The sequence below is a fragment of the Hemitrygon akajei genome, chromosome 11 (assembly GCF_048418815.1).
Source record: "Hemitrygon akajei chromosome 11, sHemAka1.3, whole genome shotgun sequence".
NCBI classification, from domain to species: Eukaryota; Metazoa; Chordata; class Chondrichthyes; order Myliobatiformes; family Dasyatidae; genus Hemitrygon; species Hemitrygon akajei.
The window spans coordinates 46052063-46068317 of NC_133134.1; the positions used below are offsets into that span (position 1 = coordinate 46052063).

At 40.0% G+C, this 16255-nt stretch overlaps 1 protein-coding gene across 4 annotated transcripts in view; it reads right to left on the reverse strand.

The window, feature by feature from the left end:
• Positions 1 to 1743: 1743 nt before the first annotated feature.
• Positions 1744 to 16255, reverse strand: part of pla2g10 (phospholipase A2 group X) — a 45163-nt gene continuing 30651 nt past the window's right edge. For all 4 annotated transcript variants that reach the window (XM_073060765.1, XM_073060762.1, XM_073060764.1 and 1 more), the window contains 3 exons: positions 15793 to 15955; positions 7832 to 7938; positions 1744 to 3743 (listed from right to left, as the gene is read on the reverse strand). In XM_073060765.1, the coding sequence (XP_072916866.1) occupies positions 3583 to 3743; positions 7832 to 7938; positions 15793 to 15955 (431 nt within the window). In that variant the 3' untranslated portion in view covers positions 1744 to 3582. The remainder of the gene's footprint in view (positions 3744 to 7831; positions 7939 to 15792; positions 15956 to 16255) is intronic.

Consider the following 16255-nt stretch of genomic DNA (forward strand, 5'->3'; position numbering starts at 1 on the left):
TCTAAGGATACATAATACATAGCAACCTCACCTTAGAGTTATAGAGTAATACAAAACTACTACAGGTACTTTGGCCTAAAGAGAGAGTGTCCATCTAGTCCCAATTTCCTGTGTTTGGCCAATATCCCTTTAAACCCTGCCCTTGCATGTACCTACCCAAGTGTTTCTCAATTGATACTATTGTAACTGCCTCAACCACTTCCTCTGGCAGTATATTCCATTTACCCTCTCTGCATGAAAAAAATTGCCCCTCAAGTCTCTTTGCCCTCTCACCCTAAAAATATCCCCCTAATTTTGAACCCTCTACCTTTGGAAAAGACTGTTAACATCCACCTTATCTACACACTGTGATTTTATAACACTCTGTAAGGTCACCTCTTATTCTCTTGCACTCCAAGGAATAAAAACCTAGGCAAGCTAACTTCTCTAATTTATACCCTCTAGTCCTGGAGACTCCATTTAAGTCTTTTCTGCTCCCTTTCCAGTTTAACCATACATTTCTTATAACAAGCTGACCAAAACTCTACTCGGTAATTCAACTGTGGCCTCAACTTTTACAATTGCAACAAAATGTCCCAACTCCTATACTCAGCGCCCTGATAAATGAAGGTAATTGATCTAACACCTTTTACATGACCCTGTTTACCTGTGAAGTTGTTTTCAGTGAACCGTGCAGTTCCATTCCTATGTCCCTGTGTTCCATTGAACTCCCTAGTGCCCTACCATTCATAGTTTAAGTCCAACACTAGTTTGACATTCCAAAATACATCATTTCACATTTATCTGTATTGAAATCTATTTGGCTCCTCTCCAAACTATGTACCCACCCCCCCGCCCTGAAAACACATCTCCATCACTTTCATTACTTCTTGCCATACATGTTGGAAATCCCTCCCCAGCAATAATCTGTGACCACCTTCACACAAAAGATTGCAACAATTCAAAGCAGTTGCTCCACGTCACCTTCTCAAGGGCAATTAGGCATAAATAATAAATGTTGACCTTAATATTAACTTTTCCCACAGATCCTAACTGATCTGCAGAGTGTTCTCATTGTTCTCTGTATTTATTTCAGATTTTCAGCATCTGCTGGATTTTTTAATATTTTCATTCATCAGCTCTGTGATAATTTACACTTTTTCTTATGACTTAGAATGATAAATTTGATTGGACAAGGATTGCTACCTACGAAGATAAAAGTAAAAACTGGAAACATTAACTATTAAAGGAAAAACACAAATGCTCATGGACAAATACCTTGAAAAACAATTAAAGACACAAACCTCAGTGTTACTGAGTCTATGGGGCAAAATCTTTGCCCTTTGTTCACATGTGTTCCATGCTATGGGAATGGGAATATTTTAATAAAAGGCATGTTTCCACAGTGGCACGGTAAAGGAAAACCAGAAAACTGAATCAGTGCTAGCAATTCATGAAATCTCCAATTCCCAAATGATTATGGAAAATATACATATTTTATAACAATTTATGCTCCCAGGTAACAATTAAAACTAAATAAACACTATCACTAAAAACGTGAAAACTTAATGAGGGACATAATAAGAGAACTATAAATATAGTGTCCCATTCTCATATGTACTCTACCTCTCAAACATTGATCATATGTGTTCCCTCACTCTAATTTTAGCACAATAGCTTTTTCTTATTTGAAACAGCTCCAAAAATAATCCAGAACAAATAACTGTTTGTACACTTTCTGTGCAATTTAACTCAGATTACATGTTCAATAGTAAATCATGGGTAAATTTATTTTGCAAAACAAAATATGGCTGTTGAGTCACATCATAACTTGAGATCTGAAAGTACATTGGAACAGAGAAAATAATTAGAACTAAGTAGTACTTAAGAGAAAGAACAGACAGGCAGCAATTCCTTTTACAATCTGAACAAAATAGAATGACATTTAAGATTTGTTTTCCTAATAAGTTCTTGTTCTAATCGTATCTTTGATTATGATATACAAGTCATTCAGCGTAAAAGGGCATAATGGCCTTGTGCAAATCACATAGCCCATTACTCCAGCTTACACTACATGGCAAGCAGTTCCCCACCATCAAACTCAAGTCGTCAATCACTCTTGTAGCACCCATATTTTGAGTCCAGGCATTAGTTGAATTTTATGGTTCATGCCATTTATTAACTTAATCTGCAGCTTTTTTTTTTAAACTATTGTTTATGCATTACACCTTCAGGCTACTGACTTAAACTACTTAGCATCGAGAAATATTAAAACACGTTTATTTATGTTATGTTGGCAGAATCCATAGACCCCAATCCTTCCAGCAGCATGGTTTTTGAGTTTCCAAACAAGGAGAGAGGGTGTGGGCAATGGGCTAAGCTGGAATCTGCTAATACATTTATAGGGCTTGTATTTTTCTTTTCAAATGATTTTTCACTTGGAGGTAGACAGATCAGTCTCTGTTGTAAATGGGGAAGATTGCAATAGTGGTCACATGCTGGGAGGATACAGATGGCTTGCCGCTGGAGTAGAGAAATGAGAGGGTGGATGAATGCCATGTGGTTGAAAAAAAATGGTGGGCTGATTATTGGGGTGTTGTTGAGCTATACGACAAGGGATCAAGGTGTCTTGGAGTTTCTAATGATGAGGGGGATTGGATAGTGGCGAGTAACCACCAGGAGATGTTCTAACTATAGGAGACACTCTGCATGGAGGAAGGCCTGATCACTGAGCGGTAGGACTGATCACATGATGAGGAGTATATCTTTAGGGGAGATTCAAATCCAGGAGGAGAGATAGGTTGTAAATAGTTTGAGTCTGATCCCAGGATGGAAAACTAGCTAGCTTGGAAATGTTAGGAGGAAACACTCTTGCTTGTTTTCAGCCACAAGCAACAAGCAATGTTTGAAAACAAAGCTTATTTCCTCTACCCAAAGACCTTATCTCCCTTCTACTATTATGTTTCCCAAAGCCCAGGTCTAACTATCATTAAACCTAGAAGAGATGCTGACCATTTCTGATGATCTACAGTCCTTAACCCTCTGAGATCTTCATGATGTTTCAATCCCTGATGATAATCATTGCTCAATCAGTGGACCCAGCTTCAGCTGCCTGGGCCAATGCTCTGGAGGTCTCTTCCTAAATCTATCTCTCTCTTTTCCCTTTTAAACCCAAGATTTTTCTTGTCAGTCTCAACATCTTGAAACATAGAATTGTAATCGTGACTTGGGATATTTTGCTATGTTAAGGATACTCCATTTCTGCAAAGATGCCCTCCCTTTCTTTGGATGTGTTAAATGCTGGAATTTAGAAGTCCAAATACACTCTGACTTCATAATCAATTTCACAGGGATGGGCCAGAATCCACAACCCTGTACTCCTTCAGTTAGATTTACGTAAAAGAAGCATATCATGGCAATGCAGCTTGTGATTTGCTATTGATTAAATTTAAATTTTGGATTGTTGGTGGCAGCTTGACTACAATTTTGAATTGCCCTTCTTTAAAGATTGCAAAGTTTAATCATTTTTAGCATTACGATTACTGATTCCTTGAATACAAAATCAAATCAAAGCTAGTTTCATGCTCATGTAAGATTAACTTCTCAGAATATGCCCCAGGTTTTGGAACAACTTGGTCTTCTTTTCCCGCAAAGGAAATTGGGCCACAGAGCAAATCGGCACTGATATGCCGCCTTCTTTAAACATTTTGACAATCGTACGTCACAGTCACAAGTCATCTTCTCACAATTGTTATACAGTTTTCCTGGAGTCAGAAAAAGAAGTTAAAAGATCAATACTTGAATGCTAGATAATTTATGTTCTAAACTTCAGTGATAGTCTCAGCAAACTCTCATGCAAAGATTTGAGTGCACAACTCACACCAGTTCATCAGTGCTGTAAAGTCGAAGATGTGATAATATCTGTTGAGGTGTTAAACACAATTGCCTCCTGTTGGTTGGGTAGGTGTAATCAACCACTGATGTGATCACTGTGGTTATTTTGATAACCAAGCCAACAATCACAGCTCAATCAATATTTTGGGATGTCCTGGATAAGGGTAATATGCTTTAAAATGCAACTTGTATTGCTTCTTCATTTGATTCAAGAACTTATCTATGAATTTGTCTTGGCTGCAGGTGGAAGATTCTGGCATGATTACTTAAGATTTATATGTCTATAAGGTGAACCCACTGAAATTTGTGATTCATGCTGTCTTCTGCATATCAGATTACATTTGGGATTATTTCCAGTTCATTTCATGACAATCAGGAAGTTTGCTCGGGTACTGTCGGGGATGATTCACCTTGGTGTGCTTGATCTACGCCCAATATTTGATACACATTTAATGCCATCACCTGGCATGTGATAGTGCTTTCATATTTACCTGCATAGGTTGTCCATTAATGGTGCAGCCTATCACCTGGGCTTTGCATTCATAGCAAATGCAAAGTATCTTGGATTCCAGGACAAGACACTGCAACTACTGTTTCCTTAGAGAGTCATTACCTTGCACCAAAGAAGTCATAAATCCATAGATGGTGCCAGGAATTACAGAGGGGAGTGTCACGTTTCTCCCGTCTCTCCTTTGTGCTCTGTACTGTGGCTGCCATGGATAGGGTTTACTAAGAGTCAACTTGTTTCTTATTAGTCAGCATGCCAAAAATACAGTGACTGAAAACTCTGCAGTCACCTGCTGTCAGGAAATGTGCCAGTAAAATGTTTGTGCACGATTCAAGGTTTAAAGTGCCTTAATGGAAGCTAACCAGGTCTTTCACCAGCTTTTGGCTTCCTTTCAGGTCACCCATCTGGTCATGAGTACTTCACTCAATTCCTGTTTACACAAAAAACTGGCTGTTCTGCAAGTTTTAGGCACCATTGTTCATAATGTAGAAGAAACTCTCAGTGTTTTAGACTGTACCTTTGGAAATGATAAATGCAATGTACCTCAGTGCATAATTCAATAAATATACCTTTGATACCATTTCTTTACTTTGACAAGCACTATCTTACAAATGAGATCAAATAAAATTAAAATTATTATGAGTTCTCATTTTTTAAATGATCTGATTGGTGTATTTTGCAAGCTCAGTTGATTTACTTCAACAATCTATACTAAGAGATCTTCTTATAAAATCTAACATGAAACAAAGGATTTGGGAATTAGATTGGTTGAAAGAGATATATCAATCTATGTAACATCAATATATTGCTGATCACTCAGTAGTTAAGGGAAATGGATGTTGAATAAAGTTAAAATACCAGCAATAAGACTCATATGTAAATGGCTGATAAAGTGGTGCTGTGTTTCAGTCTGATGCTTTCAAGGTAGAAGTTATTTAAACAGTGCTGCCATAATTGTTCTGCACAGAGAGACAAAAGGAAGCAACAGGGTTTCATTTCCAGCAATCTCATTAAAAAGAAGCTTACTTTGAAGAATTGAGCATTAACTTCCAGTGGAAAGATTGGTTCTTTCCATGCTTGCCCGGCCCTCAGTCTGAGCTGTAAAAATTCAAACATTCCAAGTGGGATCTCGCTTTCTGGCAAGAAAGCAAAATAATGGCGAGACCCAGCTGGGTAATCTGATCTCAAGCACTCAATATCACTGCCTGGAAAATAACGGCTTAATTCTATAGGACATTTTTATTTTATGACACCCACTTTAAACTTTATCCGTATCAGTTAATCTGCAGAACAAACATGGGTGTACAAGACATAACTTATTTTCTTACATATTTAGAAATCAGCATGTGTTCTTGATTACAGGTCAAATAATTTATGATCAAATCCATATTTCTTTGTTCTTTCAAATCTTGTACAAGAAATAAAAGCGAGTTTAGAATATTTTACTAATAGATGTGAATGTAATGGACCTCTGTAAATTGGCTTGTAGAAATAAATATTAAATACAAAACCAAAAATAATTCTGGAATATTTTGGGTCAGTGAACATATCTTTTAATATTAATTTAACTGTTTGGTGCTCCAGCTTACACAAACCAGTTCCTTTTATACCATTAGTACTTTATGTTCGATAACAATCAGAAGGTTAGAAGAAATAAATTAATGAAGCATGTATGTTCTTAAGAACGCTTGCAAACTAAGATTTAAAAATAATTCTTTTATGGTTAAATTGCCTGCAAATTCAGCTAGTAGGAAGTATTCAAAAATATCATTTTTGAAAATACTGCATTGTTCAAACATTTGGGAATTCTCAGCAATTACTTCCAAGTGTTATGCTCATTAGAGGACACCACCCTAAGTATGAATATGTTTCTAATACTTTCTCTTGGGTACTGAATGCCCTGTTCAATACTCGTCATGTTCTCCACCATAAACTTAATGAGCCAAAACAATTCTCAGTGTTTTATCTCGATGTTCTAACTGTGCCTCTGTGCAGCTCAACTAGCCTAAACAACTAAAAAGGGAGTTGAATACCATTGGACATTAGATTCCAAGTGTTTTATCGTCCCTCCCCTTCAAACACATTGGCCCGCTCTCATTAGTAATAAAGCCCATCCGTTTTGTGTCTTGCCAGCTCTGATCCAATGCTAAATATTTTAAAATCTGCAGGGAACTTTCAATTCCCAAATATTTGCATCCCTTTCTAAAATATTAGTTATAATTCAGATTTAAAAAAGAATAAATTTAATTACCAAATAGAAGACCTACAAATGCTGCCAAAACTTGCTGCACAGGACAAGTATACTATAGTACGAACGGTATGGAAGCCATTGTGAATTTAGTCACCAGAAAATGAGAGAAAAAATAAACTGAACTGGTCAGACACCAACTACAAGAGGACCTCAACCTTGTCATTGGGTTTGGAGATTTGCGTGCCTCAATGACCTGAAGAGCTATTTTCACTGGAGTCAGGGCTTTATGCTTTTGATCTCGGTAGGGTCACCCATGCCAAAAAGGTCAAAGGGTAGAGGCCAGACTAAAAGTGATCCACTGGATCTCCGGGTTCAGGGTTTCAGCTCAGGGCTAACAAACCTGACTGGTAAAACAAAACTGCTCCAGAATCAGCAATGAGGAATCCTTCTACATCTGAGTGCGACAGTATTCCTGAGTCTCCACCCAGGACTTGTGTGACTGACAGTAGTGAAAACCAAGAGGAAGCTACTGAAGTGATGAAGGAAACCCTGAACACCACCTGAGATGGAGGACCTTCATTGCTGCCTTAAACGCCAGCAGCGTAACAGGCAGTAAGGTAAGTTCATGCACCAACATTCAGGATGTTAAAATGTTTCTGTTTTCAGAATGAAATATTCATTAGCATATTTTGCTTATTAATAGTGAAATCTGGAACACATTTTAACTCTGTCTTATTTATTATACTAAATGAATACACTGTATGCAACTTGTTTGTTGATAATCATGTTTTTTTTTTCCCAATCACTATATTTTTATTCCTATTGCTATGATTTCTTCCACTTTCCTCCTATGTGACTAGTGGGGAATACTGGTCACTTCTTACCTGAACAAGCTTGTGAATCAATGTTCAGAAGTTGCTCAGATGAATATGACATTTCTTGAACTAGATGAGCTAGGTGTGTAATGTGCCCACAGCTATTTTCAGCAGATACATGTTACCTTCTCTGCCTTGGGCTTCTCCTGACTATCCATCAGCTGTTTTGGTAGAGGTCAATGGAGGCTCCCAAAAAAAAAATATTGCTCCCAAAACTATTGAATAATGGGTTCACTAGAAAGCAAAAATTTCCACACGTGTATGGACCGGCTTTGCTTAGTTCTTAACTTCCAGGTGCACTGCACACTTCAAGCCTCCCCCGTCCTTGCCTCCTGATGATGTTTTCTGGAGATGTTAAGAACTACCTCTTCTTGAAATACTCACCACATCCAGGTGTACCATTTTGGCAATACCAATCATAATGATCAAACTTGGGCTGACAACCAGCCTGCTCTACTCTGTCATAACAGCAGTCATGAGCAAAGCAGCACCTTAAAAGAAAAGAAGGAATAACTGAGTGAGTAACTGAATAATTTTCTGGGTGCTCAGTTAACATGGGGGTGGGGGGGGGGTGCAAAATACATTATTAGAGACACTCTAAATTATTTCTTTCTACAAATGCTAGTATCTGCCAACGGAAGCAAATGAGAAGTGATGTTTTGTTCCTCAACACTTTCATTCCCTCTGGGTGAAGTTTGATTAGTACCTTAAAACCCACACTCGTTTGTGTGAACCCCAGTGCAACTGTATCAGTATTGACAAATACAGATCTCAATCAACGTCCTCATACCAAGCACTGAGCAGAAGAACTCTCAGACAAAGCAAATAATAAAATGTAGGGTATTTCATATTTACTTGCAGACATCTTTGCCTTCAATGTCCCAGCACAGACTTTGACAGATATGGGGAGGACTGAAGATCAAAACTTCAACCTGATGCAAAACTCCTTGTCTATCCGGTAGCAGTGATCCTGGCTTTTCTACACATTTCTGAACCATGGACCATCTAAAATCACTAAAAAAAATACTAATACCGTTCTTGCAAAATCTTCTAAATTCATTGGAAGGACAAATGAATCAACATTAACTTCCTCTCTCAGACCCAGTATCACTCTCTGTTGAGCAGGCCAAGCCATTCATTTGCCTGAAGTCAGTCGCATAACAGGCTCTTCATTTCCTATTCGGAAATGGAAAAATATTATCAGGTGGACAGAGGAAAAGATTGAAGGATCTACCCAAAGTTTCTTTGAAGGTACCCAATATCCCCATTGCTTCCTCTAACATGACTTTCAAATTAGAGAAGGATTTGCGATTCTATTGAGAACCTGAAGCTGTTCCAGTTGATCACATAGAAGCCCTGCATTAGTGACAGAAGTAGTGAAGACCTTTAGAAATCATGTCATTCAATACAACAAATTCACCACCACCAATGTTCTAAGGGCCATCATTGACCACAGACTCAATTTGACCAACTGTAAATGCTGTGGCTTTAGGAAGAGGTTGGAGGAGTTGTGTTTAGCAGCAGATCTAGGCTTCCTAGAAACATTCTACCATCTACAAGGTACAAGTCAGGAGTATGATGTGATACTCTCTGCAACTCCAATAATTCTCCAACACAGTTGTCATTATACATTGTTTGATTGGCCATCCATTCACCACATTACAAAAATGACTCCCACAACTATGGTGCACCATTTCTGCATATATTAGATGTACTGCAAGTTTGCCAATGCTTCTTTGAGAGCATGTCCCAACCCAGTACATTTTGCTTTTCAAAGAACAAAGCTAGCAAGTGCATGGGAATACAACATTTTCTTATTCACAGCCAATTAGTGATTTTTAAAGGCTTAAGTGCAGAAACTAGAAATTGGAACTGTCACTTAAAACTGAAATGAGATGTTTCTTCACTGAGGGCTGTGCTGAATTCTCCATGAGATCTTATGGATTCTTATTGTCTGAGTGTATTCAAAACTAATACCATAGATTTTTGGTACAAAGTTAATTAAACGGCAGTAAAATTGAGCTGACTGAGAGTTTCATTTTATTGCCATATAGCATTATGGAGCAAAATAGCCTTCTACTGTTCCTATTTCATATATTCATATGTTCTCTATGAATCAGTAATGAAGTGCTTTAATTTGCTGGGTCATGAGGAAATTCTTCAGTGCAGTGATTACTTTAAACATTGATTTAAAGTTATTTTTAAGCTGGACCTGAGAAAATCATACTATATCGGAAGAAGACGGTTGAAATTCCAGCTGAATTTCAACTAAGTGTCAAGATTAACTCAGATGAATTAGTTTTGCCAGCAGTAACTGTCTCGATACTAATTTTTTTTCTGGTAACAAGTAAAATATTATTTTTGAAAGAAATTATGTATTTTCACTTTTATAGCCAGGAGAAAAAGATTAGGTCACCTTAGACCATTTTTGGAACAACTGATCCCTGAGGAATGGGAGGGAATAGGGTAAACAGTGCTGACATTTTTAAGAACACACATAAGATGTTTGGATATTATACCCTGCTTTCAACCTCCTTTTGAAAATTTCTTTCTGGATTAAAAGTTAGGATGGGGAAAGTTGTCACATTGCTGAAAGTCCAGAGAATGGTGTAAAAAATTGCGGATACAATAGGGTCTTTTAAGAGATTCTTGGATAGGTATATAGAACTTAGAAAAAAAGAGGGCTAAGGGTATCCCTGGGTAATTTCTAAAGTAAGTACATGTTTGGCACAGCATTGTGGGCCAAAGGGCCTGTACTGTGCTGTAGGTTTTCTATGTTTCTAGAATTGATTTCAGGCACTTCTGATGGATAATAATGCATGCAGCATATAGTGTGAATATTAAAACATGCAAATATCTGAAAATTTGGAAATCCTCATGATAAGTAATTATTACTATTAAGGGCATTGCAGCACAACCTGTGTGCTTCATAGATGGCAGGTTCTTTGATATTTTTACAATGACCAAATGGAAAGGGATTTCTCCTTACTGCCACAAACTTCAGGGTAAATCATGAGACACAGGTGTAGAAAATGGAGGCAAGGAGGAGTAAACTGGACATAAGGGAAGGAAGGAGAAAGCAGTACAACGATCTCCCAGGGAGACTGTCCTTGATGTGGAATAGACCTGATGGTACCCTATGTCCAAGGATAAACACAGCCCCCACTATCAGTGGTGGATGTGGAAACTACAAATTAAGAAGTTTGTGAAATACATTTATTGGTTCACAGAAGCCTCGAATTTCACAAAGGCTTGCCAGCATCGATTTTTATTTCTCATAAAAGTCTGCCTCACAGCTTCAGGAACCCAGATTTGATCCAGACCCACATGGAGTTTAGATGCTCTCTCCATGACTATATGGGTTTTCACCAGGTGCTCTGGTTTTCTCCCAAGCTCATGCTGGTAAATTGACAGGCCATTATAAATTATCTCTCAGTGTAGGGTAACAGTAAAAGAATATCAAGGGATGATGATGGGCAAGTGTGAGACAGAATATTGAAGAGGTACAGGGAAGTAAAGGTGTGAGGAGGCAGTACGCCGTTATAGTAACATTGGAGACAATCCTAAGTGCTCAGGCTGATCCCTAGTATTCTAACCCAATCTAGTCCACTGTTCCTTGGCTGTTCTTTGCTGCAATGCAGGTTACTACTGCCTGAACCCTGGTCGATCTCTGAGGAGCAGGTAAAGATGGTCCATGATGTCTGGGTCTGGCGCTGGGTGGATGCCATGTCTTACAATGCTGAGAACTGAGCAGGAGGTGAGCCCAGCCCCGAGTGTTCAGCTGTAGCCTCCACAGTGTTCGTTCAGGTCACGGAGGTTACTGAGGACATGATATCACTGATCACTCCTTTTAAAAGAATAGTGAATGTGCTGGGAGAATTCAGACCACCCCCATGATCTCGTCTGGTTTTATGGAGAAATGAATATCCTTTATTAAAATGTCAAAATGGTCATTGTGACACGTCTAGTGTGGTAGTGTAGTGGGTGGTGCCTGTCGCTCTCACTTTCAGCTTCCACCACTGGCTAGCAATCTTGCGAAAAGGAGAGCTGAACGTGTAAGTGGCTCCCTGCCAGTACATAGCATCCCCAACAGCAAGCTTCATGTAGTGTCTCCTCGCTGGCAACACATGGAAACTGAACTCATTTTGGACTCAGGGTGAACTACAGAGGACAGGGAGGAGGTCTGGCCCCTGCACACACAGCACGCAGGCCCACTGGTGTCTGGACGTGCCCTGGTGCTCATGAACCTCATCTCCAGCTGGGGGTAAATAGACCCACTGCCTCATGGGCAGCATCGGGAGAGACGACGGCTACAGGAGTAAACCTAGACAGCAAATGCCTAAGGCAGCTGGACGTCATTGAACATCCTTCCAGCAGCTTCTGCAGCCAAGCTGGTGTCAAACGTATTGTTTCACAGCTTTCCTTTGGGCTACTCTGGTGAAGCTGAGAGGGGGATCTTGATGACTGGGCATCTCAGGATCTCCATACCTTCTGCCTAGGCTTGTGATGATGGTCATCATCTCTATTTGTCCCTTGAGACAGATGGATGCCAACCAACCAATGTCCTATATTAATGCCAAACATGACAAATTATTTTCCTTCTAAATACTAGATGTACCATGGGATACATGACTATTGACAACTCAGACAACTCAGATGTGTGGAGTCTATTTCCCCATGGGCAGAATGTCTACTCAAAATAAGAGCCAAATATATCAAAATAAGTATGTTTCAACTATGGTACATCAGAATAAAACATCATATTAGAACACCGAACACAGAACAGTACAGCACAGGAACCGGCCCTTCAACCCACAATGGTCTGCTGAACTAGCTAAAAAGCAAATCAAAAGCCCCCAAACAATAACCCCACCTACCTACACAATGTCCGTATCCCTCCATCTTCCTACCATGTGCCAATGTAAATGTCTTTTAAAACCTCTAATGTATTTGCCTTTACCACCACACCATGGTGCATATTCCAGGAATCCACCACTCAGAGTAAAACACTTACCCCTCACATCCCCTTTGAACCTACCCTCTCTCACCTTCGATGTATGGCCTCTGGCATTAGACATTTCAACCCTGGGAAACAGACACAGGCACTCCCTGTCTACTCTACCTATGCCTCACATAATCTTATAAACCTCTTATCAGATTTATCAGCCTCCGGCACTCCAGACAACAACCTAAGTTTATCCAGCCTCTGGTGATAGCACATGCCCTCTAAACTAGGCAGCATCCTGGTAAACCTCTCCGAAGCCCCAACATCCTTCATATACTGGGGTGACTAATGCTGTATGCAATGCTCCAGATTGAATTGAATTGACTTTATTTCTTACAACCTTCATATACATGAGGAGTAAAAATCTTGGCCTAACGGCTTGACTTTTGAACTCAGTGCCTCGACTAATAACAGCAAGCATTCCATAACACTTCTCAACCACCAGATCGACCTGTGTAGCCACTTTCAAGGACCTATGAACTTGGATCTCAAGATCTCTCTGCTCAGCAACACTGTTAAGGATCTTGTTCTTAGCAGTGTACTTTCTCCTTGCATTTGCCCTACCAAGGTGCAACACCTCACATTTACGAAGGTAGGGTAGTGGATGTTGTCTACTCCTTCTGCCATTTCTCTGTCCATATCTGAAACTGATCTATATCATGCTGTATTCTTTGCCAGCCTTCTACACTATCCACAACTCCACCAATCTTGCTTTTATCTCCAAACTTACTAACCCACTGTTGTGATGGAAAGTAGAAAGATTCTTTGGGTCTCAAAGGCAAGAGTTCTGGACACACAGTTTTAATAATAAGGAGTTTATTTACAAGGGGAGAAAAAGCTTGGGAACAACACAAGTGGCTACAGTATTCATACAAACGTGCTTAAAATAGAGGAGTGTGGGAAAAGTCGGGTCTGCAGTACAATACACGGGAAAACAGTGTGGTGACGGAGTACAGGTACACATACAAGCAAGGGAAAAGTAATTACAATACTTGCCCTCCTTGGCTATGGGCAAGCTCGGCTCTTTGCTAAAGGGACAACAATGAACGCTCCCACAACCCTGTTCAATGCACACTTTACCACGTGTCTCCAGCACTGTTCTGCAGTCTTCAGCCTGGAGTGAAGCAGGGTGGTCCCTCGAGGATGGCAAAAAAGAGCGAGCCAAGCACATGTAGCACCTTTTATAGGTCAGGGGGCCAACGGCTTGGTGCTAGACAGGTTAATCCAATTAAGGTGGCCAATGGTTAAGTGTGCATTGATTAGTTGGGAGGGGCGAAATGTTGACTTACAGGTGGTGTGACCTCCAACCAGGTGAGGGCAGTGTTGTCATGTGACAGGCACGGCTGTCTGGTTACACCCACCCATCCACATTTTCATCCAGGTCATTTATATACATCACAAACAGCAGAGGTCACAGCACAGATCCCTGAGGAACAGACCTCCAGCTCGAATAATTCCCTTCAACCACTACCCTTTGTCTTCTAAGTGCAAGCCAGTTCTGAATCCAAACAGCCAATTCGCTGTGGACCCCATACTTCTTCATCTTTTGGAGTAGCCTTACTAAAATCCATGTAGACAACATCCAATACCCTACCTTCATCAATCTCTCTTGTTAAAAAACTCAATCAAGTTGCTAAGACCCAACCTGCCCCACACAAAGCCATGCTGGCTCTCCCTAGATAGGCCAAGGGTTTCCAATACTCATATATCCTATCCCTAAAAATATTCTCCAGCAATTTCCCTCCAACTGACATGAGACTCACTGGTCTATAGTTCCCAGGATTTTTCTCTGTAAATAGAGGTACAATATTAGCCACTCACCAGTCCTCTGGTGCCTAGAGTGTTCACGAAGATACTGGTCAAAACTTCCTGCAATAACTTGTGGTAAATCCCATCAGGCCCTGGGGACTTAATCATCTTTTACTCATTAGGAGGCCCAACAATTCCTCCTCCTTGACCTCTAAATGCCCTAACAAATTTATACACTCAGCACTGAACTCCTAGTCCTCCATATCCTTTTCCTTGGTAACTACTGAAGCAGAGTACTCATTAAGTACCTCACTCACATTCTTCACATCCAAGCAAATGTTCCTCTCTTTATTGTTGAGTTGTCTTACCCTGTCCCTAGTTACCCTCCTGCTTTTGATATAAGTGTAGAATGCCTTGATCCTACTTGCCAAGGACTTCCATGGTCCCTCCTGGCTTTCCGGATTCCCTTCTCCTCATGTGCTTTGTTTAATCCTAACTTCCAAAGCTTTACACACTTTTTTTTTCCTTTTGTAAAATTCATCATCTCTCTGCATATCCAAGGTTCTCTTATCTTTCCATCCCTGTCCTTTCTTCAGACAGGAACTTAACTTCCCTGTACTCTGCGCAATTGATCTTTTAACACCCTCCACACGTCTGATGTGGACTTGCCAGAAAAAAAGGTGTTCCTAATTAACTCTTCTTAGTTCCTGCTTAATGCCCTCGTAATTTGCTCTACTCCAATTTAAAACTCTCCTGCAAGGACCGTAACTGGCTATCCTGAAAGTTGAGGAGCTGTGGTCACTGTCCCCTAACTGCTCACCCACTCAGGCTCATTACCCAACACCAAGTCTCGTACAGCCCCTCCTCTTGTTGGACCATCCACATATTGATTTAGGAAACCCTCCTGGATACACTTAACAAACTCTGCCCCATCTAAACCCCTTCCACTAAGAAAGTCCCAGTTTATATTTGGGAAGCTGAAATCCCCCATGACAACAACCCTGTTATTTTTACACATTTCCTTAATCTGATTACATACCTGTTCCTCAATATTGGCAGACAGCAATCTCTCGTGTGTAATAATCTGTTATTTATTAATTATGTTATGTTCTTTATGGGATAACTGTTATTCAAGGTACTGGGGATAACTCTCCTGCTCAATCCTGAAATAGTGAGAAGAACAATCAGTGCATAGAGTAAAAGATCCATAGGATCTTTCAGATCCTTTCTTCAGCAGACAGGACCTCATTTTATGCTGAAGGCACTGAAGGTCTTTAACCTAGAATCTTCTGAATTAGTGGTGACACCACCACCAGCAGAGCCAGTGCTGACACTGAAGTGCTTGTAGGCAGTATTGATTTTGGAAGGGTGAACCATCTGGGAGGAGGTACTAGTGGTAGTTAGGTATGTGGCAAGCATTTGGTGATCCAGGAGGCTGGATGTTCGTGTACAATGCTGTTTTTGTCAGATTACTTACACTGTCAGCTTAAGTATTTGGTTTTGATTCCATAAATAACTCTGATGGCTAAATCCAAAGATAACAAATATAGTGACTGTAGTTATAAAGTTAAAGTACAGTAGTCTTCCTTACCAGTCTGTACTATCCCGTGGCCAGCCTTTCCCTCCAAGTCCACAGTAACAACCGTACACCATGTACGATATGGAGCGGCCTGTGCTGCACTTAATCATACTGGCCAAGTTCAAAATACTTCTCCTTTTCAGTCTGTTATGTCCTTTCACAGTTGTAGCATACACTGGATCAAAATCACAAACATGGTTACATCCTAACACATTCTGCTCTTGACCCGAAACATCAACTATCCCTCTGCCTCTACTGGTGTTATTTGTCTTGTTGAGTGCCTCTGCCACTCTGCCTCTGCTCCATATCCTAGCTTTAGAAGTCTCTTGTCTACATCCCAAATCTGATGTGCAAAATATTGTATTTTTGTGGCTTAAATAACACTATTAAATTTAAACCACAAATAATCCAATATTTTTAATGTATATTAGAATTAAGCTGCCCCTGCATCAGATCATAATCCCCACTCCCATTG